The 26,762-nt window shown below is 38.9% G+C and overlaps 1 protein-coding gene across 3 annotated transcripts in view; it reads right to left on the reverse strand.

The window, feature by feature from the left end:
* Positions 1–26,762, reverse strand: part of WRN (WRN RecQ like helicase) — a 121,386-nt gene that overhangs the window by 88,979 nt on the left and 5,645 nt on the right. For 2 of the 3 annotated variants that reach the window (XM_084759656.1, XM_084759655.1), the window contains exons 2-5: positions 7,773–7,885; positions 7,013–7,125; positions 1,196–1,341; positions 619–767 (exon numbers count right to left, since the gene is read on the reverse strand). In XM_084759656.1, coding sequence (XP_084615782.1) covers positions 619–767; positions 1,196–1,341; positions 7,013–7,125; positions 7,773–7,868 — 504 coding nt within the window. In that variant the 5' untranslated portion in view covers positions 7,869–7,885. Of the gene's footprint in view, positions 1–618; positions 768–1,195; positions 1,342–3,133; positions 3,216–7,012; positions 7,126–7,772; positions 7,886–26,762 lie in introns of those variants that run through there. The other variant, XM_084759657.1, reaches the window with a different exon arrangement.

The raw sequence follows: 26,762 nt of genomic DNA on the forward strand, positions 1-26,762 counted from the left end.
AACTGGAAACACAATACCAAAATAAACAAACTGTCCATCACTAAAACCTCATTTATAGTCTACATTGTGAATTTAACTCTGACGTTCCATAATGTGGGTATTAAAATGCTTAAGCCTTAAAGATACTATTCCTAAAAAGCAGTTGAATAGGTTAGAATGCTTTTGACTTCACAGCCAAATGAATACTTGGCTAAATGTAAGACTTTAATTATTTCATTAATGAAACAATGGAAATATAGGTGATGGTCTCATGGCCAAACTGATACTCAGAGCTCTTTATCCAGAGCTGCACTGTAGTCATCTTTACAAACGAAATGCTATTGGAATAAACGTCTTTAAAAACACAATAAACATTCAAGTATTCAAGTGTGCAAATACACGAGTAAGTGAGAGTTGGCAGGAAAGATGGAAGAATGCTGGTTTAGGCAACTGTATGCTCACACAACAAAACAGAACTGGAAGTTTTATTATGTACACTGAACTTCTGTATTACCACCAAAACCAACACACAGCTTACAGTACATTTTTGAAGAAAAACCCTAACATTTAGATTTAAAAATACACATTCTGAAACACAAGTTACCATGTGTATTGAGATAATACATGTAGTACTTCTACCTTTTCATTGGCAACATCTGTCAACTCCACAAAACTCTCCAACTTGATGTCAAAATCACGCAGCAGTTTCCACTGGTCCCCTTCAATTCCAACACCTGCCTTCTTAATTGATTTATTCTCTAGTAACATCTTTAATCCCTGGGGGAAAACTAAAACATTTCATTATTATTCCCATAATGCTGTTAAGTATAATGGATTTACTATTCTATGCCTACTGTATGTATGTTAAACTGACGTTTATATTAATCTTAACATTAGAATCACATTCACTTTAACTATTTCTTTTCTTATCGGATGCACACTCCTGACTAAAAATTGACTACAAAAAAATGAATTTGAATGCCACCTTTAGTAACAGTAATAATATATTATCCCTAGTCAGTTAGATCTCTAAACTTTATTATGTACACTGAACTTCTGTATTACAGCTCTCTATTCTCTAGCACAGGGAAGAGATATAAATATCAAGTAAAAATATAAAGAAATAAGTATATGATATGACAGAAAGCCTATTAATGAAGAAAGTTAATTTTACAGGAAGAAAGTTGATATATAAAAATGAAACGGAGATACCAACCTGACATGGAGGAAATGTGAAACAAGTAACATTTGCTCTCAGACACACACAACTGAATCACTGCCACCCTGCTTAGCTTCCCTTGTCTGTATGTAGGTGGCCACTCCATGTCAAAGCCTATGACGTCTCCATCAGACAGACGCATGCTGTCAAAGGAAAAATGTGTGGATTAACTGCATGAACTTGTTCTTTTCTATAACTAATATCATCACAAATTAAAGGGCCAACCAAAGATTGGAGAGCATGTCTGTGACACAAACAACTCTTAGTAAGCAGCTAGAAAAGATTAAAAAGGTCTCTTGAAAAGTCATTAAGGAGCTGGGTGGTGGTGGCGCACGCCTTTAATCCCAGCACTCAGGAGGCAGAGGCAGGTGGATCACTGTGAGTTCAAGGCCAGCCTGGTCTACAAAGTGAGTCCAGGACATGCAAGGCTACACAGAGAAACCCTGTCTTGAAAAACAAACAAAAAAAGAAAAAAGAAAGAAAAGTCATTAAGAAGACTTCTGGCTTAGTCACTGTTCTGTTACTATGAAGAGGCACCATGACCAAGGCAACTCTTATAAAATAAAGCATTTAGTTGGTGGCTGGTTTACAGTTCAAAGGTTGAGTCCTTTGTTACCATGGTGTGGAGCGTGGCACTGCAGCAGCAGCTAGGACCTAAAGCCTGAGCAGCAGGTGGCGAGCACCTCAGCGCCCACCCCAAGTGACACCCTTCCTCCAAAAAGGCCATAGCTCCTAATTCTTCTAATCCAGCGGGACTCAACCTTCCTAATACAGTTCCTCATGTCATCCTGACTCCCAGCCATAGGATTATTTTGTTGCTACTTCATAACTGTAATTTTGCCACTGTTATGAATCGTAATATAAATATCTCATATGCAAGATGTCTGTGAAAGGGTCGTTTAACTCCTAAAGGGGTCAAGACTCACAGGTTGAGAACCACTGTTCGCATTCTATCTAAGCATTCTGCTCGCCAGTGACGAAGCATTCAGTATATGAGCCTTTGGGGGCCGTTCTATTTCAAACCACTACAACAGGTGAGACGGCTTCATCGATAAATGTCTCAGTTTTCTATCCATTGCTATGCTAAACACCATGTCCAAACACAACCTGGGATGAAAGCGTACATGTCACAGTCCATCATGGAGGGAAGCTGGGGTAGGAACTCAAGGCAGGTACCTCGAGGCGGAAGCTGAAGCGGAGGCCATGGAGAAACATTGCTAACTGGCTTGATCCTCCTGGCTTGCTCAGTTTGCTTTCTTATACAAGGCAGGACCAACTGCCCAGGAATGATGATGCCCAAGGTGAGAGGGCCCCTCCCACATCAATCATCAATCAAGAAAATGTTTTCCCAGGCTTGCTACAGACCCATCCGATTGGAGCATTTTCTCAATTGAGGCTCCCTGTTCTCAGACTCTAGCCTGTGTCAAATTGACAACAAAAACTAACGAACACAACCAACAAAATATTGCCTCGGTCCTCCTTTTGCACGATGATAGGGGACTGGAAATTAACTAGAATTCCATAAACAAAAGAATAAACAAATTGTGGCATGCCAAAACAGAAACAGTGGCATATAAAAGTCTAATGAAACTACATATATCAAAAAGAAAAATTCTTAAAACTCATGGTTGAGTAAGAAATATAAGTTTCAGGAAACCCATATAGTTTTAAAATTGCTGAATAATACAATATAAAGGCACACTAAATGCTAAGTGCATGACGCTATTTTAGAGCTACACACGGGTTGCAGGGAGGTGAACTTAAAAGGATATGAGTGGGATTTTAATTCAGTTTATTGTTTTTAGACACACACAGCAAAAAGAGAGAACCTACTCCTGACCAAGTGTGCACCTACACACATGAGCACACTCACGCAGACAAAATACTCAATGTAACTAGATTAAAAGATGTAGTTTTCAAATAGTATATACTCACTTATATCTGGACACTAGCCCAAGGGGCATGTCCCATGAAAGTCTTCACTTTACCAGGAAAGTAGGTCAGAGGGGAGGACATCCTATTGAGTGAGAGAAATACAGGAGATGGGGAAATAGAAGGATCCAGAAGGTCCTAGAAACCTACAAGAAGGACACTATGATGGGCGGATCTGGGCCCAGGGGTTCTGCTCAAACTATGGCACCAGCCAAGGACAATACATGCAGTGAGCATCAAACCCCTACCCAGATCTAGCCAAGGGACAGGACATTCTCCACAGTTGAGCAGAGAGTGGGGACTGTCTTTCACACGAACTCTGGTGCCCCATATTTGACCACGTCCCCTTGATGGGGAGGCCTGATGGCACTCAGAGGAAGGATCACAGACTACCAAGAAGAGACTTGATACCCTATGAGCATATACAGGGGGAGGAGGTCCCCCTCAGTCACAGACATAAGAGAGGGGAGTAGGGTGAAAGCGAGAGGGAGGGAGGAATGGGAGGATACACAGGATGGGATAACAATTGAGATGTAATATGAATGAATTAATAAAGTTATAATTAAAAAAGATGTAGCTGTGTGTCTATTATTGTTTACATGCTTAATTCACAATTTTTTTATTAAAAATTCATTACAGACATAAAAGAATGTCAACTACTACTTTAGGCCAAGATGAAATTTACAGGAAGTACTCATTCTTCCACTAAAAATAAACAGAAAATAGTACAAAAATATCTGAATTTACTGTTCTCAGTACAAGATGACAACCTCTGTGGTTGTTCCAGGTTCTCCTAGGACGCCTTCCAGACAAGCGCAGAGAGAAACACAGCAAGGACAGCACTGAGGGGACACCAGAGACTAGGCTGCAGGGCAGTCCCAAGTATCCATGGTGACTCCAGGAATCCTGAGAGGCCTGGCAGGGAACAGGCTAACTATAAACCGCACAGTTCTCAGGCCTCAGAGAGACAGAGGTCGGAGATGTTAAGCTCTCAAAGTCACAGCAGACATTGTTGCTGAACTCCAGGAACAATCAGCCGCCTCCATTAGGATCACACCCAGGAGAGCTATATTACCTTCGGAAGAAAAGCCATTACGGGCCTACAACACAACAAGGCCTAAATGCGAGCCTCCAAATACAAAAACCACCTCCAGTTAACTCAGCCGACAAAGCCTCTTTTCTTAGAAAGCAAACTGCAAAACAATATGACAGGATAAAACCACACCTGATCAAAAACCTCAACAGCCCTGACAGGGATCAAAGATAAACTATAATTGGGGGAGCTCTCAAGAGTCGGGGAGAGAGCTAAAATATGAAAGTCGCATTACACTCACAGCTGGGCCTGGTGGCCCCAGTCAGTGATCCCGACCCTTGGGAGGGGTAGGCAAAAGAACCAGGAGCTACGAGCACCCTCAGCCACATAGTAAACTCAAGGCCAGCCTTGGCTGCGAAAGACCCTGCTCAAAACTAAACAAACAAAAACATTATAAACATGTTCAGGAACTTAAAAGGAATCATGTACACAATGAGTACTAAATTGGAAGGTTTTTTGGTTTTTGGGTTTGTTTTTTTTTTTTTAATGGAATGTCTATAAAAACAAAACAAAACAAAACACATCTACACTCTGCACTGGTCATAGCTCCGTGGCTTGCCCAGCCATCCTCCTGAAGTAGATGGGAACAAACCGAGAGACTCACAACTGGTCGATGTACAGAGTCAGAGACCTTGGAACCCTCAGTCCTAAGTAGGCTGCCTCCATCAAATCCCTCCCCTCACGGCTCAGGGAACTTGGCAAAAGAGGAAGCAGAAGGACTTTAAGAGCCAGTGCGGTTTGAGGACACCAAGGGAACAGGCCTTATAGACATGACAGGGCTGGTGATGCACAAGTGAGCTCAGGTCATGCACAAGGCCTACCCAAGGCTAACGGACAGGAAGTCCCAGCGCAGAGGGAGAAGTAAGCATGATCGCCCAAGCCTCGCCAGAGGTTAGTTCCAATCCACAGCCAAGCGCAAAGGAAAAGTTGCTTTCTTCAACAGATTCTCAGGGGGTATACAAACAACATTTAGTATCAGGCCCCACGGCCAGCAGTGGACGGCCAACACCAAATGAACTCAATCTTTGGATGGTTTTGTTTCATCATGACTTTGTCTGGGCATTTCTTTCCCTTCCTTACATATTTTGGTTATAGATTTTGTGTTGTTATGAGATTCCTGTGTGTGCAAGTGTGTGTCTCTGCGTCTGTACGTTTCCTGTGCTATTTCCTTAGCTTTCTTTTTCTGTTGAGGTAGAGAGGATTTGGGATGAGCTGGGAGAGGGAAACCATGATCAAAATATGTTGTATGAAAAAAAAAATCTAATTTCAATAACAAAAAAAAGAAAAAATGCATATAAAACTTAAAATTCAGGGCAGGATAAACAGTAGATCAGACACTACGGAAGAATTATGTGATTTGCTTAAAAACACAGGGAAAAAAACCTATTCAAACTGAAGCATAAAGAAAAATGAGGGGGAAAAAAACTTAAAAAAATAGTATCAAGTGCTTTAACTTATGCATATCAGAGTCCCAGAGAAACAGAGTACCGAAGAGAGGAAAATTTGAAAGAATTTTTCAAATTTGACAAAAACTACTAAACCCACAAATCAAAAATAAACAAACAAACAAACAAATAAATAAATGAACCCAAAGCAGGATCAGCATAGACCTCGGTACACAAAGGTATCACATCAAGCTGTTGAAGCCCTAGGGTATAAAAACCTCTTTTAGTTGCTTTTTATTTATTTATTTATTTATTTACTTGATGGGCCAGGTGTGTGGAACTCAGGGCCAGCTCTGACCTCCCGCCATGAACCTCCAGGGACAGAACTCAGGTCCTCAAGCTTGGTGGCAGGCCCTGTTACCCACTAAGCCATTTCTCTGGCCCTGATGTAAAAATATTCTTCAAAATTTTTACTTTTCTAATTAGGTATATATGGAGAGAGGGGTGCAGGTGCCTTCACAGGCCAGAAGAGGAAGCCAAACACCCAGGAGTTAGAATAACAGGCAACTGAGCCACCAATATGGATGCTGAGAACCAGACTGTGGTCCTCCGCAAAAGCAGTCGCTGCTTGTAACTGCTGGACATCCCTCCGCCCCGATGCAGAAGTCTTTAAAGTGACCAGATGAAAGGGAATGCAAAACAACTTCAAAACAGTACATGATTATTCAAATCCCTTATACTCTCTGCCCTCAGCTAATCTCTGCAGACTACCTGACCACAGCTGGAATCAGCTACAGCGGGACACACTTGTGAGGACGTTCTTGATTGGATCACGTGACATGAGAAGACCTCCTAAATCCAGGTTACCCTTTCTGGTGGCAGCCCACATAAATGAACACGCATGGCAAGTTCATCTCTCTTGCTTCTGGAGCGCTCCTTCACCGGTGTGACAGCCTATTTCTTCAGGATGCTAGCGTATACTGAAGAGAAACCGAGACACCCAGCCTCCTGGAATGAACAACTACACGAACAAGGGATTCTTGGCCTTTTGTTGGGAGATAAGCCCTTGTTGGACAAGAGAGACCGCAGCCTACAAAGCAATGCTAATAAATCATATATGGTTTTTTTCCTAAACTGGTAAATAGTTTTATCTGTACGTTACATCTCAAGAACTAAAAGAAACAAATGAAGTAGAAGAGGTTACTAATTAATAATAGGAACTTTACTAATTTAATTCAGTGAGTTTATTTTTTATTTTTAAAAGTAGAATGCAATTTAGTGACATGACATATGTAAGAATACTTCTGAAATATACTCCCACTGCTGTAAAACTAGGCACTCAAAAATATCCCTCATTGTTTCTTAAGGGTCAAAACTGAATGCCAAGAACTTCCACTCCCTTACCTAATGTCTTCAGACAGGAAGGAGCAATCACTAGCTTCATAGCTGTAAACAATAGACCCAGTGAATTCTAAGAATGGGAGGTCATCTTCAAGGACACTCTTCTGACTGCATGCCTTGAGTCAAGCAAAAGTCAAAATAAGCACAAATTAATACCATACAAAGTAGCAATTCTTCTCCAAAGTAAGAAGTACATTGAAGAAGTAGCACTAACATTTATATTATGGCACTAAGTTTATATTATAGAGTAAGAACCAAGTTTAACAGAGGTAAAGCCATCCTACTGTGAAACTATTTTTCCACATCATTCTATTTTCAAACTTCTAATCTTACTTCCATAAAGTCACTTAATTTACTTGTTTTTTTCCCCTGATAATTATATTAACATCCTAGATGCAATAATGTGACCTTAAGATGCTGGTGGTTAGTTACCAGATCTTAAGTCTCCAAGGACTTAAATAATTTTAGCCAGAAATTCACCTACATTAATATTGTCTAAATTATTATATGAATTGGAACAAACCAATAACATCAACTGTGAGTCCTAAATATAAAAAGAGAAAATATAAACTAGAGATTCTCGTTTTATGGAACTTATTTAAAATTTAGTTTCATTTACTTATTAACATCTCCGTCCTGGCTAATCCACACAACCAAAGTTTTACCTAAACAAGGCCCTGAAGCTTGTGAGCAGCTGGGTGACTCGTGTACAGCCAGCTTCAATAGAGCTTCCCGTCTGAACAAGCAACTGGTGAACAATTACCTTCTTCTCTTCTGTAGCACAGCTTTTGTTCTGCTCAGACATCCATCCAGGAAACTTCCTCGGCAGTGAAGTGGTTTCCATTTTATTTCCACTCATCTCTAACAATGCCCTACCTGCAAATTCCAATAAACAATATCTATGAATAAATGGGACAAATATTGGACAGAAAAGTCAGAGACATCCCCACAGATACGGCTGAAAATGAAACAAACATATAACACCTGGCCTCAAGAGCAAGCGCTTGAATCACAGAGAAACAAATGCAGCTCTACAACTTTCCTAACCATACATTACCTCTTCCTTTTATAACAGATCGACCATTTTAGTTGAGTTCTACGGTTGTGGCTGTTTCAAAATCTAATGTGCTGTGTTATGCTTTGTTCCTTCAAAAGAATAACTTGTATCGCATTAATGAAGATAATCCTTGAATATGTGAGGGATTAATTTTTTCAGCATCTTCGATTTTCTGTATGATTATCCTCTCTCCTAAGGTCTAAGTTGACTCAGATCAACTGTTAGATCTCTTCACAAATGCACTTGAAGAGGTAGTTCTGAAGGCACAACAGCCGATCTGCATTAAGGACTGTCACTATGCTCTTGGCTGAGTGAGTCAGAAGCTTCCCTAAAAAGAAAGTTTCTTAGAGGATCTTTTCCTTAGGTTGTTACCAGCTTTGAGTGCTCTCTGGAATGTGATCCAGACCTGAAGTATGAATTACTCCTCCTGAAGTATGAATCCTCAATACAATTAGCCTGTAAAATGGAGTATTTTCTTAACAAACAATTGATGCAGAAGGGCCCAGTTTACTTTAGGTGGTAGCACCCAAGGTGTACACAAAAGTAGGCTGAGCAAGACATGAAGGGAAGGCCAGTGAGCAGCACTCCTCCATTGCATCTCCTTCAGTTCCTGCCTTCAGTTCCTGCTCTGACCTCCTTCAATGATGGAGTGTGAACTGAGAGTTGTAAATTATAACATAGGCACAATGTTATCGTGTAGTTTAAATTCTGATCTCCTGCCTAAATGTTGGGGAAAATCTGCTCCCCAGCTGTCCCCATGTTGTGTCAATAAAGCAGCTTACAGCCAATCGATGAACAGGGAAAGAATAGGGCTGGACTTCCTGCCAGCCATGGGAGGAGGAGTTTGGAAAGGAAGAGGGGATACAGCCACAGCTAGAGGGCTAAGGAAAGTCAGGAGGAAGAATCTGGAGCTGAGGAAAGCTACAAGTGCAAGTATCGCTAGGAAGTTTGCTGGGAGTAAGGTCAAAATAGCACAGAGTGTTAAGAACAGACCTAAACTACTCAGATTGTGTTGTGAAGCCTTGTATTATATATAAAAAGAGTCTCAATTATTTGTATGGTAGCTGAGATAAGAAATAAGCTAACACTGTTTTATAAAAATAACATCAACAGGGCTGGAGAGACGGCTCAGAGGTTAAGAGCACTGACTGTTCTTCCAGAGGTCCTGAGTTCAATTCCCAGCAACCACATGTTGGCTCACAACCATCTATAATGAGATCTGGTGCCCTCTTCTGGCCTGCAGATGTACATGCAGGCAGAGCACTGTATACATAATAATAAATAAATAAAATCTTTAAAAAATTGTTTAAAAAAAAAACATCAACATTATAATCTTTTCCACCCCAAGTTGTCTTTGGTGACAGTGTTTTATCACAGCAGCAGAAACCCTAAGACAGTGCCCCATGTGACCTTTTGCCCTCTTCCCATTCTCAACACCTCCTGTCCCCCTTTCATCGGGTCTCCTACCTAGTTTCAGAATCTCTATCCACCCTCACACCTACATATTCACATACTCACTATTGTGAAAAGAATAGTAACAAACATGGTTAGGCAAGTACATCTGGAGTGAGATAAACAGTCCTTTGGGTAGACGCCCAGGAGTAGTCCAGCTGGGTTGTATACAAGCTCTAATTTTAACTGTTTTTATAACCCACTAAGTCCTTACTGTGGCCTATATGTGTACGAGTGTGGGGCCATTCACTGGAACACGGACAACTGACCAGTGGCCACACTCCCAACGGAAAATTACTCTTCCCTCCCACGGGAGCCATCAGTTCCCTGTATCTCCTGGCTGCAGGTAGGCCCCAGGCGGCATCTCCTCTATCCATGCTGGAATTCTAACTGGCTTGGTCTTACGCACACACAAGCTCCTATGAAGTACTGAAGGAGCTCTGTCGTGAGCAGAAGACAGGGTTCCGTAGCACCCAACCCCTGTGCTGTGGTCTGTAATTACAGAACATTTGTATAGAGTTAGAAAATAAGTTTTTGCTGCACCTAGACTATATCACTGGCAATACAAGAAAATTAAGGTTTCAACAAATAACTTAACCTCTACAAAAGCTATGTAAGGAATCTAGCACCATGATGAAGCAATCATAACCCTCAGGAACTAATCTGCAGCTGTGTAACACTAGGATCACTTTAATTTCAAATACCTATTTATATACAAAATTGGATCTAGACACTTCCAGGTAGTGAATTTAAAAGTAAATTTACTTATAAAACTACTATCTTGGGGCTGGAAAGATGGCTCAGTGGTTAAGAGTTCCTACTGCTCTTGTAGAGGACTCAGTTCCAATACTCAGGGCAGCTCACAACTGCCTGAGACTCCAGCTATAGGGGTATCTGACACCCTGACCACCAAGAGCACTGGCAATCACACACACACACACACACACACACACACACACACACACACACACACACACACAATTTTTTTTTAAAAAGGAAATTAAATCTCCCCCTATGAAGTAGTCTTTTAGTTTGAGCTTTCCTGAAATTACCTTGCCTACCCATCTACTACCACCTTCAACTTTTCAACTCTTATCATTTTGAAGGCTGTCTATAATTTTTGCTGCTACTGTTATTGTTTTCTTTAATTTTGAATAGCCCAACTTGAGCATGTCTGTTTTTCAGGAGTAACATTTACCTCATTCCAGGTAGTATTAAAAAAAGTTTTGGGGGCTGATAAGACACCTCAGCAGGTAACGTTGTTTATTCCACAAGCCTGAGTTTATGCCCCGGAATCCAGGTAAAGGTAGAAAAAGAACCAATTTCACAAAGTTGTCCTTTGACCTCTACATGTATGCCACATCTGCACACAATAATAAATGAAATTATAGTTATAAATTTATAGTGTTTTCCTTTCCCCTTGCTTAGTATGCGTCTTTCTTTTTGACAGCTTCACCCATGCACAGTGTACTGTGTCCCCACACCACCCTCGCACCCCCTCACATTCCTGCTCACCCTAGTCTACCATGCATCTTACATTACTCACTTTTTCCTTAGGGGCTGTTGTTGTTGTTTGGGGGGTTGGCTTGTATTGTCAAGACAAAATGTTATGAAGCTGAGACTGGCTTCAGACTCTCATGTAGCCAAGAAGGGCTCTGAACTCTGATCTTCTCGGGTGAGTGCTGAGATTGCAGGTTCAAGCCCCTTGCCTGGCTTACATGGTGCTGGGGAGAAAACCCAAGACTTCTTGAAAGCTAGGCAAGCACGCACTCTTTTCCCCACTCCCAATGTTACAGTACATACTGGATTTTATGTTAATCTTTGACTATGACTTTTTCCCCCTTAGGATTTTGTTGAACAAGCATCACACACAAAGCTTTGCTAAAACATGTGGGAGCAAACAGCAGGAGGAGCTTCTGCCTCAGCAGACTAAAAACTTCTTTACAACTAACTGATATCCAAGACTTCAGGCTCCAAACATAAACTACCACGAGCAGAAAACCCCTTAAACCTAAGAGCATCTGTTTCCTTAAATAGGAGCCATGTTAATTCCTTGTGGTGATATGCACAGTTTTGAATACAACTACATTTTAGATAAAATATTTCAAAACACTACTAAAGCTCTCCTCAGACACACTATCTCTGCTCTATTAGTACTATTAATTATTCCTTGAGAGTCAGACAGTATAAATTAAACATTATTTTATACTACTACTTTTTGGCTACTAATACAACTTCCAGGTGATCACTGCATTTTAATTTAAATATATTTAATATAACTAACTATATTACCAGAAAGATCCTTTAAAAAAAAACAGAGGGAATAATTTAAAATGTTCCTTTTTGCTTAAAACCTTCTTTTGGTCTGTCAAGACTTCATTCAGTAGTGAAATAACTACTTGTGTGTTATGTGTGATATGTTTATGTGTGAGTGCCAGCAAGCTCCCACCATGGCACATGTGTGGGGTCAGAGGGCGACTTTGTGGAGTCAGTTCTCTCTTACTTTTACATGGATGCTGGGGACTGAACGAGCTTGTCAGGTGCAGAACAAGCATCTTTACCCCGCTAAGTGTTAATTGCACTCTAATCTTAGACTAACCAGAAAGTACTGCAAGAGTGTGAATTTCATTGGGCTTACAGGTTCTATGACATCACAATGTGGAATGCAAAACTAAATGCAAATTTGAATATTCAGCAGCTTCTCTATGTATAGACAGCATAGTGCTTACATATTTTTAGACTGATTTTTTAACAACATACTCAGGCTTTTTTTATTTTTTTGGTATTTGCATTCAATCTCCATGATACATTCATTCATAAAATATCTAATAAGAATGCAATTTCTGGTAAAAGCCTGTTTTTTTATGTGTTTTATTCCATGTCTGTCAGTTAGTCTGCTTGTTCTGAGACAATGTTTCCTTTGAGATTGGTCTTGAGCCCATAGTCCTCAAGACTCAGCTTGCTGGGTGGTGGATTTATAGGTATACCACCGTGGCCAGATGTTTTGATAAATTAGTTGCAAAATGTGTCTCGTGATAGCTAATTTAGTAGACTTACTGCTTAGGAATGGGAGAACTAGCCAAATAAATATTAATAAATTACCCATCGAAATTACAAACCTGTGTTGAACAATCCACCTTGGGCGACTTGACAGCAACGAGACAGTTGAGAAAAGCTGTCTGGTGTCATTTCTAGTTTAGTCAACAGAGCACATACCAGTAAGATTTCAAGTTTAATTCAGAACAAATGAAAACGGACTGACTCTGAATGTGACGTCTATGACACACTCCAAGGCTCAGGGACCAGTGCATAAGAGGGGGCAGGAAGACTGTTGGCAGGGCCATTGCACATCTGAACACACAACGGCAAGCCAGCCAAACGCAGCATGGAGGGGCGGGGCTTACAACGTCCCACCCATAGCTAAAAGGCTATTGGCAATTGGTGGCTGCTGGGGAAGCGAGAGTAAGTCTTCCTCAGGACCTGGTCTCTGCCAGGCTAGATCTCTCAGGTGGTCCTACAGCCGTGCATAGAGAGGCAGCACCAGGGAAAGGCCGTGTGTTTAAAGAGAAAAAGAAAATACAGCACGTGACATTGGGAGGGGACCTGGGGAAGGGTAGGATTTGGAGGGAGAATGGAGGGTAGATTTAATCAAAACACATTATATGCACATATGAAATTCTCAATACAAGATGTAAAAAAGAAAGCTAAGACCACATTCCAAATTAGTTAAGAAGGGGTAGCTTTTTAATCACTTGATTTTTAAACTATCCTCCAACCCACCCTATAACACAGAGACTCAGCTCAAGGGCACGTTTTCTCCATTTAGAACTGAGCCATCTTCTAGAGCATAGACACTTAATGCCAGTCTCAGGAGAAAAGTGGGTTTCAATGGATGAGCTTAGAAATTTCTTTGTTCCTGAAACCTTTAGCTAGGGTAAGGAAATGAATACCTTCTGTTACCATGGTAATTCCCTTGCTTAATTGCTTGAGGGCTAAACTAAATAAGGTATCCCAATCTTTTCTAAAGCATCAGAAAAAGAAAGCAAGAAAGAAACTTAATTAAGTTAAATGGCCAATAAAGTTACTTCCAATATAAGATAAAGTTACTAAAAATATTAATAACTAATATGTAATCATTCAACAATTAATTGATAGGCAACTTACACTGCTTAAGGTAAAAATTGTTTCAGTAATTAGCTAAAATGGTTCAATTTTATTTTGGCCAAGTATGTAAACACTCATTTGTTAATAAAAATGTAAAAAATGTTTATAATTACTCTGAAATTTGCTAACAAAATGTTTGATAAAACTAGTTGTATATTTATTCTATAATTTTAAATTTCTTACTACAGACCTTTATGAAAAATTTACTATAACCAATAAGTTCACAATGATTAAAAAAAAAAGAAGACTGTACAACCATCAGTCTGTATCAAAAAAGATGAGCTTACATTGCTGAAGACTGCTCAAGTACTAAAGATTAGAATGTATAGAAGCAAGAAGAAACAGTGGAAAGGAATCTGACTATGATACTGGTTTGTGTCAATAAAATGTATCCAAAACTGAAAAGACACAGCAAGACAGGCTTCTCAATGTCACATGAGAGCAATTTCATATGAGGATTATTTCATGATGAAATATACTTCAACCATTTCCTCACAATTTAATAACTCATAGTCCATGATGGTACATGTTAGCTTCTAAGTTTTTGTTGAGTAAAGGTGTAACAGCATTCTGTCCCACACAAAAAATAACCTAAAGGCCCAGAGACCTAACCCACTCATCTCATTCTGTATTGCTTTCTACTATCTATACATCTCTCTGTTGCTTTTGAGACAACTTCATCACATTGGTTCTCGTTAATGAACTGAATACATGTTTATTCTATGTATCATAAGAATCTGTTAGAAAGTTATGCTTTGACATATGATCACATATTATTAATGTGACCTTGAACAGGCCACTGTTTTGCTAAACTCTCATTTCCTCATCTTTAAAATATAATTATATTCCTCTTACATTACTTATGTTACTATATTTCATAATTCTAGAAACTGGTGGGTTTTTTTATTGAGTTTTATTTTCAGTGCTAGAAATTAAACCTACGAAAGCACATGTCAGCCAAACACTCTAATGCTAAACCTAGCCCACATATGATTAGTTTTACTGACCCCACGGCTAGTAACATAAATACCAATAAAAATAATGTCAACTTTTTAAAAGATATAGTTATATTGAGTTGGGCTGTGGTTCTGTTTGGGCTTTGTGTATTTTATTTATTTGGGGTTGTGTATGTTTATTTTTAAGACAGTGTCTTACTATGGAAACCCAGACTGTCCCTCTAGCCTCGGCTTCCCACGTTCTGCATTGAAAGGCATGTGGTACCATGCCCTTCTTGAGCTAGGATGCTAATGAGTGGTTATGCTCTTTACTGCTCTTCAATCTCACATCCTGTAAGATACTGAGAGCCTATGAATTCCAGGAAAGCTCTGTGGCTAAGTTCCAGGCAGACTAGACAGTGAGAAGGGCCAGGGTAACAGAAGACACACTGTTCCAGGGAACGCAAGGGGGACACTGGGAATCAAGAGAGGGGTCAAGAAAAGAGAAGAGGCACAGGGAACAGAAAGGTCATGCAGAGAAAAGTAGAAAACCTCAGTTTCCCGGAGGAAAGGTGGCTGGGAGATCAAAGATATCTCCACAAAGAAAGGCAAGCTGCCCCACAGACAAACGCCTTACACTCCTTGCCAGCTGGTCAGACAGAGACCAGTGGGTGGTAGGCTAACACTGAAGATGAAATTCACTGCATTGCTCCCCATATCTCAGTGTTCTGCAGCCAAGTGTCTCTTGAGCGGGCAGTAGTGTCCTGCTATTTGAGAATGAGCTACTCTTGGGTCCTAAAAATATGGAATAATCGCTGGTCAAAGACCCTGAGGACACCATACCACAGTGTCTGGGTAGAAAATGAACAGGAGAAGCAACCATGGCAAGGAAGGCATGGACCTCACCCACTAAGTTTAAGCAGCAGGGAGCTAAGAGGAAGGAAAGTTCAGTGCCTAGAGGCCATGCCCTCTGTGGCTTAGAGCAAACCACATTACCTGTAGATTATTATAGCTGCTGAGAACTCAAATGCCCACCCAGGCTCTAGCTGCGGACTGCTTGATCTCCAAAGCTGCCTCACTTCCACATGTGGTTTCTGCCAGGTGGGACTAAGAGCTTTGGGCCCAGGCCCTATCAATTTTGCCAGCCTCCTGCCTTCCACGGGATGCTTCACTGCTGGGGATGATCTCAAAGTGTGAGACAGGTAGATAAAGTGCCTGGCCTCGTGGGTTCTTCTTCTCCACTGCAAAGTTCAGTACTCGGCTTGTTTTCCCAACTTCTTCAACCCAACTGAATCCTGAGCCTCAAGCCTACCTAGGGCTTCAAGCAGCTCTTGGCACACAAGTAAAATAAGCTTTAAGGTAGATGCAGTCTTGGAGTTGACAGGTTACTTCTGCCTGGCCCTTATCAAACAATACAGCACCAATCTCCGCAGGAATTGCAACAGACCCCAATGAGGATCCACAACCCACTCTAGACTTGGTGGATTTCAACCAAAGCATCTACATTTATTTGTCTCTGTTTCTTTAACAATATTATTAGTATTGCCTTATTCTTTAAAACTTTCATTCTTTATTTTTATTACTCTTATCTAATTTTTTATTTATTTATTTTTAGTTTTTTGAGACAGGGTTTCTCTGTGTAGCCTTGGCTGTCTTAAGACTCGCTTTGTAGACCAGGCTGGCCTCGAACTCACGGAGATCCACTTCCTCTGCCTCCCGAGTGCTAGGATTAAAGGCATGCACCACCACATCCAGCTTTAAATATTTTCTTTACTTCATAATTAGACATTGATTTTCCTCCTTCCTTTGTCTTCTTCTCTCCTTTTATTAACCTTTCTACACATTTCTTTGTTTTATTATTTTATTATTAATAGTTGTACTTTCAGCAATTTTTTGACACCGTCTCATTTTATAGCTAAGGCTGCACTAGAATTCACTGTGTATCCCAGGATGTCCTTGAATCCATAATGATCCTTCTGTTTCACCCTTGTAAACGCTGGGGTTACTTACAGCCATGAGCCATCACACCAGTCCAGATTTCTTTTGGAAATTTTGAACTTCACAGTTATTTCTATGTGACTTTGCAACTTTCTTTTCTATGATTTTCCAAGTGTAGCAGTAGTCTTTTAGTTGATTTCACTGCATTTTTACATTTTTTTTGCTTTCGTGGTACTGCTGTTATGGTGGTTTGTTTTCTCCTCTGGGCAGTGAAGATATGAGCTCATTAAGTGATAGCCACCATCTAAAACCCAAAAAGCTATCCCTCCAAAGAGACACAGAACACAACACAGTTACACAAAAAGTATGGAAAAGCAAAGGGATCTGATTGCTCCAAAATGTTCTAATTCTGTAATAAATGCACTCATAAATATGGAAATGTTAGAAATACCTGATGGCTTAAAACACTGGTTCTAAAATCATCAATGACTATAATAAATGACTAAAATAAATAAGCCAATTCAAGACTTAGAAAAGAAATTAAGCAATGTCTACCAAAAAAAAATCAGCACAGAAATTCTGAAGAAGAAAGAAATCTTGAAAATACAAAGTTCACCTCAAATAAAAAATAAAAAAAACAAATGAACAGCTGAATGTACTACAAATAAACTATACAAAACAAAAGATTAGAAATTGAAAATATGTTTGATTAATTATTACATTCAGGTATCAAAAAAGAAAAGGAAATAAGCAAGCATAACTACATACTACTATTAAGAGATCAAAACTACTGCATAAAAGAAGGAACAAAGACTTAAACCTATTGAATAAAGTTTAACAGAAAACAGAAAAATATAGACATTCAAGTAGAAGAGGCATGTAGCACCCCAAATATTTACAATCAGAAATATCTCTATTTCATGTTATAGTTAAAATTCCGAGAGAAAAGACAACAGAGGAATAATAAAGCTGAACAGGAGAATTATCAAGTTGCTTGCAAAAGACAAATCTATGAGAATAACATTGGATTCTCAGAAGCAGCCCTAACGGCTAGAAGATCACACACTTGTATATTTCAAGCCCTACAAGATTATTATGACCATTAAAATAAGTCTTTAAAGTAAAAGAAAAAAACGCCTTCAATGATATGCATAAACTAAGATAACTATACCAACATTGCAAAGGTAAGGAATACAACATACAATAGACAGAAAAGATAAATACAAACACAAAAACTCAAGAAATTAAAATAAATAAATAAAAATTAGGGGAGAATAAAACATTACTAACCCACTAAATAAATAAGTGTCTAATATGAAAAATGGAGAAATTCACTTTCAATAATTACTCTAACACAGTCTTGACTCTCTAATTAAAACATGAAGAATCAATGAAGAAATTTAGTCAGTAAGAAGAGTGCCTGCCAAGCATACACAATACCCTGAATTTGATCTTCAGCACACTGGGGGGGGGGGGGCCTTCAACTGTTTGCTGTCTGCAAGAAACTCATCTCACTAGCAAATATATACATAGACTTAAATAAGTGCAAGAATGGAGAGAGAATATTCTAATCAAACAGAAACCAAAATCGCACAGGAACAGTTATGTTTATATCTGACAAAGCAGCCTTTAAGTCAGAATTAAAAGGCATAAAGAAGGTCACTACATAGTAACATAAGAAGATAGAACAATATTTATTCATGGCACACTGCCCAATCTCACAAAACACATACACATACACACAAATAGATATAATAGGGCTAGGTAGATGCAGATCCAGGTTGTATAACTTCAATACTCTACCCTCATCTATAGGTAGATAATTCAGACCAAAACTCAGCAAATTAATTTCAGAGAAATTGAAACATAGGCCAAATGAACAGACATCTATAGAATATTCAAACCAACAGCCAAGGAATACACATTTCACTCAACAGCCCAAGGAGCAACCTTCAAAAGAAATCACATTTTAGACCCCAAACTTGCAGAAACAAATAAAGCAACTGAAAGAATTCAGATAATGAAAGAAAATACAACTCCATAGCAAAACGAACTATAGAAACTATACAAGCACATGGATATTAAACAATATTTTTGAATGTACGTTAGGTCAATGAAATTAGGGAGAATATAAATTAGTGTAGCTACTATGGAAACCAGTATAGAGGTTCCTCAAAGAAACTAAAAATACAACTAATATGTAGTCTAGCTCTACCACTACTGAGTACATACCTGAAAGAATGAGACCCAACATGTAATAGATTACACATTAATGTATCCCAGCACTATTCACAATAGCCAAGTTAGGTTATGGGATCAACATGGATACCCATAAACAAATAAATGGATAAAGAACATGTGGTGGTCTTTATTTGTTTCTTGTTGCTGTGATAAAACATTGACCAAAAGCAACTGGGAAGAAAGAGCTTCTTTGCCTCTTTAGGTTATGCAAGGGAAGCCAAGGAAGGACCCTAACAGTAAGAACCATAAGAGAGATCATGGAGGAATACTGCCTACCACCTTACTCCCCCTGGTTTGCTCAGCCTGCTTTCTTACACACCAGAAGACCACATGACCAGGGGTAGCACCACCCAATGACTTTGGCCCAAATCAATCATTAATCAAGAAAATAATCCACAGACTTACCCATACATAGGCAAATCTAATAGGGACAATTCCTCAACTAAGGTTCCCTCTTCCCAGGTGACTAGAGTTTGTGTCAAGTTGATAAACACTTGGAGCCAGAGCAATGAAGTTAGGATCACTTGATACCCTTGTTGAGGACCTGGGTTCAATTCCCAGAATCCAAATGCTGGCTTCACAATCATTTTTAACTCCAATTCCAAGAAATTCAACATCATCTTTGTACTAGGCAGGCACATAAAATACAAATAAATCTTAGGCTGGGTGTGGTGAAGTATGCCTTTATTGCCAGTACTTAGATCTCTATTAGTTCAAAGCCAGCCCGATCTACATAGTGATTCTGTGGAAACCAAGAGTTACATAGTTAGACCTTCTATCAAAACAAATAACAAAAAAACTAACCAGCACAGGGGTCTATATACACATAACATAGTGTAATTTAACCATAAAAAAACAGCAAAATCATATCATTTGCAGGAAAATGAATAGAAAATAGAAATAGAAAATGAATAGAACAGGGTAAAAGACAAATATTGTGTGTTTTCTCCTATATGCAAAATCTAGAAGAGAAAAAGAGGGACATGAAAATAGAAAGGACTATTTGGGATGAGGAAGAAGACCAGTGAAGGGTGACAATAAAAGACATGATGGTGCATGGCCAAATACATTGTAATACATGTGTGAAATACATGTATTAATTAATATATACTACTGCACGTCTATTGAAACTTATTATTATGCACAATTAATATATGCTAGTAAAAAGACAAAACTGGGATATAGATACAGATAGATACCAAATACAGTCAAAATAAACAAAGAATATTTTTCCATCAACTGCTCACCACAAAAGCACTTCTAGATTGAACAGTCTTTTAAATGATAAATGCAAACAAATGAAAAAATAAGATCCTGAGTCAGAGTACTGAGTTTTAATATGAACCTATTCTCTTTCTCTGTAACTACATAAGTTTCCAATTACAAATCTGAATCATTTTCATGCTCTCATCCAACCATCTGTATACACTGAAAGGAATACAAACAGGAATTTCGATGACTGGGAGATTATAAGACTGGGTAAGCAATAGTAAGAATAACCTAACCAACCAAACAAACAAACAACTTGCAACTTGAAGGCTTCAGCAATCCAGTTTGGTTATCATGGTCATAATTTTGGTTAGACAATGTGGATTTCACCCACACTATTATCTTATTTTTACTGCAAAGCAATTTCCAATGACAACATTTGTTTTGTTTTGTTTTTTTGAGTCTTATAGTACATTGAGAGGAGGATCCCGGGGTCTTGGTGGCCAGTCAGCCCAGGCTACACTAATCAGCAAGTCTTGGGCCATTGACCCCGGTCTCCACATTTATGTGCAAGTACAACCAAAACATGTAACTTTAAAAAAAAAATTTTTTTTTAGTTTAGTGAAGAAAATTGAAATCATGAAATTTTGCAGGAAAAAATACATATAATATTAAGTCAGATGATCCAAACTCAGAACGAAGAAAGTCAAATGTTCTCCCTCATAAACAAATGCATGCACATCTGTAAATAGCTGTAAAATCTAGAAAGGAGACAGCGAGAGGGTACCGCTAGGTGATGAGGAAGGATGCAGAGCAGACAAAAGGACTCATGGGGAGTGAAAGAGGAAAGGAGACTGGAGGGGGAGGAGCAGGGGGCGAAGAAGGACAGAAGTGATAGGAAGTGAGAGAACCATAGGAACCGCTTTCCTTCAAATACGTCTTAATGGAACCTAACATATTATATTCTGACTTTAAAAATAAAAATATGATCTTGGGTTGGAGAGATGGCTCAGTGGTTAAGACCACTGGCTGCTCTTCCAGAGGTCCTGAGTTCAATTCCCAGCAACCACATGGTGGCTCACAACCATCTATATAATAATAAGATCTGATGTCTTCTTCTGGCATGCAGGTACATATGCAGAGAAATCACACATAAAATACAAATAACTAAAATTAAAGATATAAAAACCATGATCTTGATCTCTTTTAAACTGTTATATTTACATATTTTCAAAAAATGTGATTGTACACATTGGCTACACTTACTAGCAACTAGCATATATACGTGTGTGTGTGTATACATATATATATGTATATATATATACACGTACATATATATCCTATAGATTGTTTTAAATATATGTAAGTAGAAATGAGAAGGAAATGAGAACAACAGGGTAACCAAGAAATCTATAACAAAGTTCTTATCAAATTCCTTAATTAAATATATCTTAAGACTCACTAACCTATCACAAATTTATTTTGCTAGTCTTAGTTTCCCTCCAAACAGCCCAAATTAAAAAACAAAAACAAACAACAACAAAACATAAGCCAGAAAACCTAAACAAAGCCACCTATTAGCATTCAACCACAATAAATCAAAGCGATTCTGAGTAGTAATAAGACGGCTTTCAAGATGCCTATTTTGTTTAGGCACCTAATAAATTTTCCTAACTGTCAAATATTATATAAAACAGAGTTTTGTGTTAAGAAGGGCCAACTGAAGTAAGGTACAAATGTAAATCAACCAAATGCAAGACAATGAAATTACAAGATTGGCAACAGAGAAAACGGTAAAGCCCTCTCTCTGCCCTGCCCCCCTCTGCTGTGTCACAGTGAGGAGCCACACTGCTCATAAACCAGGAGGATGACTTGACCTGCACTGAATCCATGGCATAGTGAAATGCTTTATAACTGAATTTCACTGTCCAACTAAATAATTCATTATTTTTAATGAATTTCCTCTGTTCTGTAAGTAGTTTTAGCAAGTCAGCTAAAATCAACCATTACAAACTGGGAAACAGCAGAGAAAGTTTTCAAGTAAGTCCATTTAAAACTTGCTTAGGTGTCTACTTTTCTTCTTATATTTATTACTCTTCCTTCATAAAGCCTGAGATGAAATTTTATAGGACTCATTTGTAAGTGGTCATTCATGGTTGCCTAGACAGCATCCATTCTGCACTTGGCTCTCTTTATCACACTAATAAATTTAATTCAGATAATGAACAGTGACCTACTAAGCCAGCTCCTATAGCGGACCCAGTTGGCCTATAGGAAAACCTCATTCTCCTGCCACAGTGACTCAGAAACTCAGGCCTAAGGTCAAAGCCATAACTCTGCATTTGGTTTAAGAACAAAATACATGATTCAAACCCAAATAGACACAAGGGGAGTTTTTGAGATTTCTGAGAATATTTCTAAGAATAATAATCTTCTTTTAAGAAAATGACCTAAAGTGATGACTTCCATTTGAAAATGTAAAGCTCGACCCTTCTACAATCACTTTGCTGCCATGAACAAAGCCTACTTGTAGGAAAAGCCCAGAAATAAAGCAAGCACACAGGAGGAGGCAGAGATGGGAATAATGCCTTGTTGGTGAAACTTTAATTAGTCCCAGCCTTGCTTTGGCCTTCAAGTCCCATCTCTTAATAGTCCATTTCCTACCCAGCATGCCAGCTCATCCCTGTAATCTCCACACAGGGGAGGCTGAGGCAGGGTTAACTGTCACTAGTCAAGGCCAACTTGGGCCACAAGGTCCCTAGGCAGCCTGGGATACAAAGGGGGATCTATCTCAAAAAGAGCAAAAGGGCTGGGAAATACCTTAGTTGATAAAATGCTTGTGCAAAAGTATGAGCGCCACATTTAAAAAACAAACCAAACTGTAAACAGATGCTGGGGATGCTCCCTGGGGGTGACAGTTACACAGGCTAGGTGAATCAGTGAGTTCAGTGAGAGACCCACGCTCAAAACACCGGGGTAAAAAGACCAAGGATCATATCCAATATCAATCTCTGTCCTTAACACACACATACACATACAAACACATACATACATGCACACAAAATAACAAGTAAAAGAAAATATGTCCTTACATTTCAGGTCTATCTACAGATTTCTGTACTAGCATTCTAGCTGATCCATAAATACAACTAAAAATAAAATTAGGTATGCAATCTTTTCTTTAATCCCTTACCTTAAACAAACCACCACAAAGAACACAGGAGTAAGTTTGTACCTTCAAAATAGAAAGTTCTACTGAGAATGCTGGAAGATGCCTGTAACCCCAGCACTCAAAACGCAGTAAGAGGAGGATCAAGACTTCAAGGCCAGCCTGGGCTACATGGACACATACAGCGGCCAGCCTGGGCTACATGGATATGCACAGTGGCCTCATCTCAAAAACCATGGGATGGTAGCCAGGTAGGACGGCACATACCTGTCATTCCAGCACTCCCAGAGGCAAAAGCAGGTGGATCTCTTTGTTGAATTCAAGCACAGCCTGGTCTACGAAGTGAGTTCAGGACAGCCAGAGCTACACAGAGAAACCCTGTCTCAAAAAACCGAAACCAAAAAAACCCAACCCAACCAAACGAAATAAATAAACGGGATGAGGGTGAAGCTCAATGGCAGGGCACCAGCTGAGCATGCACAAGGCTCTTGGCTCCCACCACAGCACCGGAGAAATTGTTCAAAACTATCAAAAAAACATCTAAGCAACAAAACAATTCAGCAGCAATGTCTGAAAATGGTAACTACGTGAGAGTGGTGTTTCCCTTTAAGCTAGAAAGCTCTGCAATGGGCTGAAATCCAGTACTGCCAGACTGAGAAGAAAGTCTGCCGGTGTCTTCTCACAGCTAGTGGTCCTGGAGAAATGGGACATCCTCTTAGCACCAGCCTCCCTGCTGGATACCCCAGAAAGAAATGAAGTCCGCATCCTAGAGATCCACCTGCTCCACCTGCTCCCCTGTGCAAGGCAGCATCATTCTCAAAGGTGAAATGTGGATCAAAGAGAGTGCCCATCAGAGGATGAATAGACAAGGTCAGGACATCAGGCAAAGAAAAGAAAAAAGAAAGAGGAGGAAGGGAGGGAGAGAGGGAGGAAGAGAAAGAATGATGAGGAAGAGGAAAGGAAGAAAAGAGAAAGAGAACTAAAACGCTGTGTGAGGGGCTGAGGGGGAACCGTGGTGCCAGCTGTGGAGGCCAGCTTTGGCCTTCAACCTTGAGAGAGTCTCTTCATCATCTGGCCCCTCATACAGCAGGCTAGCTGGCCTGGGAGCTGCTGGATTGCGCTCTCTCAGCTTCCATTAGAGCACTGGTATTACATACCACAGGATCTTGATTGCCTATTGTGTGGACTCTGGGAAATGGAACTCCTTCACATTTGGGCAGCAAGCATTTTACGGACTAAGCCATTTCCCTAGGCCAAGGATATATTCTTAGACATGTATAGGAATAGCAGGTCTAGAGAGCTACGGCAGAGCACTGAGGACTACAGTTAGTAATACTGCACCATACACTGAAAGTTTTTCTTTAAAAATATTTAGTGCTCTCACAAAACAAAAGCTAAGATTGTACTACAGAAGGCTGTGATGTCCATCTCCTCGACTGTGGTAGTCATTTGACTATGTAGATATACTTCAAAGCACTATGCTGTGTACCTTAAATGCATATAATAAATAAACCATGGCCAGAAAGAGATGCAGATAAGTATAGAAACTTAACTTGTAATTAAGGATGCATTTCTAATCTTTGAGAAAGAACAAATTATTCAATAAATGAGGCCAACAAAACTGGCTATAATTTTGATATACTGTTATTGGCAAAACTTTTAAAAGTTTAATTTTACAGACAATTTTCAGGACAGCAAATACTGGCTCCACTACTTTGAAAAATGTTCTGGGGCTGGAGAGATAGCTCAGAGGTTAAGAGCACTGACTGCTCTTCCAGAGGTCATGAGTTTAATTCCCAGCAACCACATGGTGGCTCACAACCATCTATAACGAGATCTGGTACCCCCTTCTGGCCTGCAAGCATACATGCAGGCAGAATACTGTATACATAATAAATAAATAAATCTTTAAAAAAAAAAAGAAAGAAAAATGTTCTGTAGGAAATACCATGTTAGAGCTCTAAACCCTTGAGTTAGCAATTATACATTCATTTGAAAATACTAGCACAAACACCTCAAAACAAAGGGCATTCATTATACAGTTTCTAAGAGCAAATACTGGAAACAATTACTATGGTAAACTAAAAGTCAAGTGATGGCAAGCACCTAACATGGAATACTGAATAGTGAATAAAAGAATAAAACAAACATTTGTGTATTAATGGGTTGTTTAACATACATACTAGGGGAAACAGAAAAAGTTGTCAATTATAGTTACCATTTGATTGTAATATAAAATGAAATTCTGTATTCACTCATCTCTAGAGACTCAGGAAATACTGGTTCCACACCCTCCACCTCCTCCACTTCCATCTCAGAAACCAAAGTAAGTAGATGTTCAAGTCTCATTTTTAAAAAATATAATGTTTGCATATCATATATACATATAAACAATATATGTAACATATATACATATGTGTATACACATATAACATAATATGTGCCATATGTTGTTATATCACATATAATACAGATAGCAGGCATGACATATGCTATATATGTACTACATATAATACATATATAATGAGATATAACATATAATATATAATGTATAATATATAGTGCTATATATTTTATATAATATATGTAATATTACATATCATGCAATGTATGATATATAATGCATGTATTGTATTATGATTTGTTACATTATATGTACTATAACATATTGTATAGTATGTATCATATGATATATAATATAAATTATATATAACATACGCATAGCATATATGTATATACATGTACATATAACATACATATATCTTGTATATGTTTAAACATAATATATACATAATATATGTCTGAATTTCTCAGACATAACATAATGTATTATGCAGTTGCTATACTGTAATGCTGATTAGGAAATAGTGCAAGGGACAAAGTGATTCATTATAGACACACACACAAAAGAAACTTTACCTGACATTACTGAATAGCCCATTAAACATGCAAATGTGGAACCCACAGACACAGGAATCTGACTATATACCTGAATGCAAAGAACAAGCTAGGGGAGTCTATGTATGTCAGCTAACAGGTGCCCTTACAGGAGACAGACTAATACTGAAGGTCAGGTATGCGCACCTGTTTCAACACTCTATAATTTGTTTCTCATCAAGCATAATATTTTTTTCATTCATCTTCTCTTCCCTTCTCCCACCCCAACCCCTATCTACATCTCTCTTTCAAACTGGCAATATAATATTAAGCAGAAATTAAGTAACAAATACTGCTTTATATCTTTTCAAATTGACATCCCAAGAACCAATATATCATAAGATTTTAGTGTGTGTGTGTGTGTGTGTGTGTGTGTGTGTGTGTGTGTGTGTGTGTTTAAGTAAATAAGAATGAAAGGAGGGAAAAGAGGCTGGTTATCTCAACACTAGGAACCTTGGTGAGAGAGTGCCTGCCTAGCTTACAGGGGGTCTGGATTCAATCCCAACATCACAAAAAGTAAATACATATGTGCATACATAATAAGAAAGAAGGTAACAGGTCCATTATGTACAGTATATTTTAATAGCATTCTACTCTCCTAAATTTAGGCTTACCTAACCTAAATGCATTAGCACTAAAACTGACCTCATC

The sequence above is a fragment of the Acomys minous genome (assembly GCF_964271855.1).
Source record: "Acomys minous genome assembly, chromosome: 15".
NCBI lineage: Eukaryota > Metazoa > Chordata > Mammalia > Rodentia > Muridae > Acomys > Acomys minous.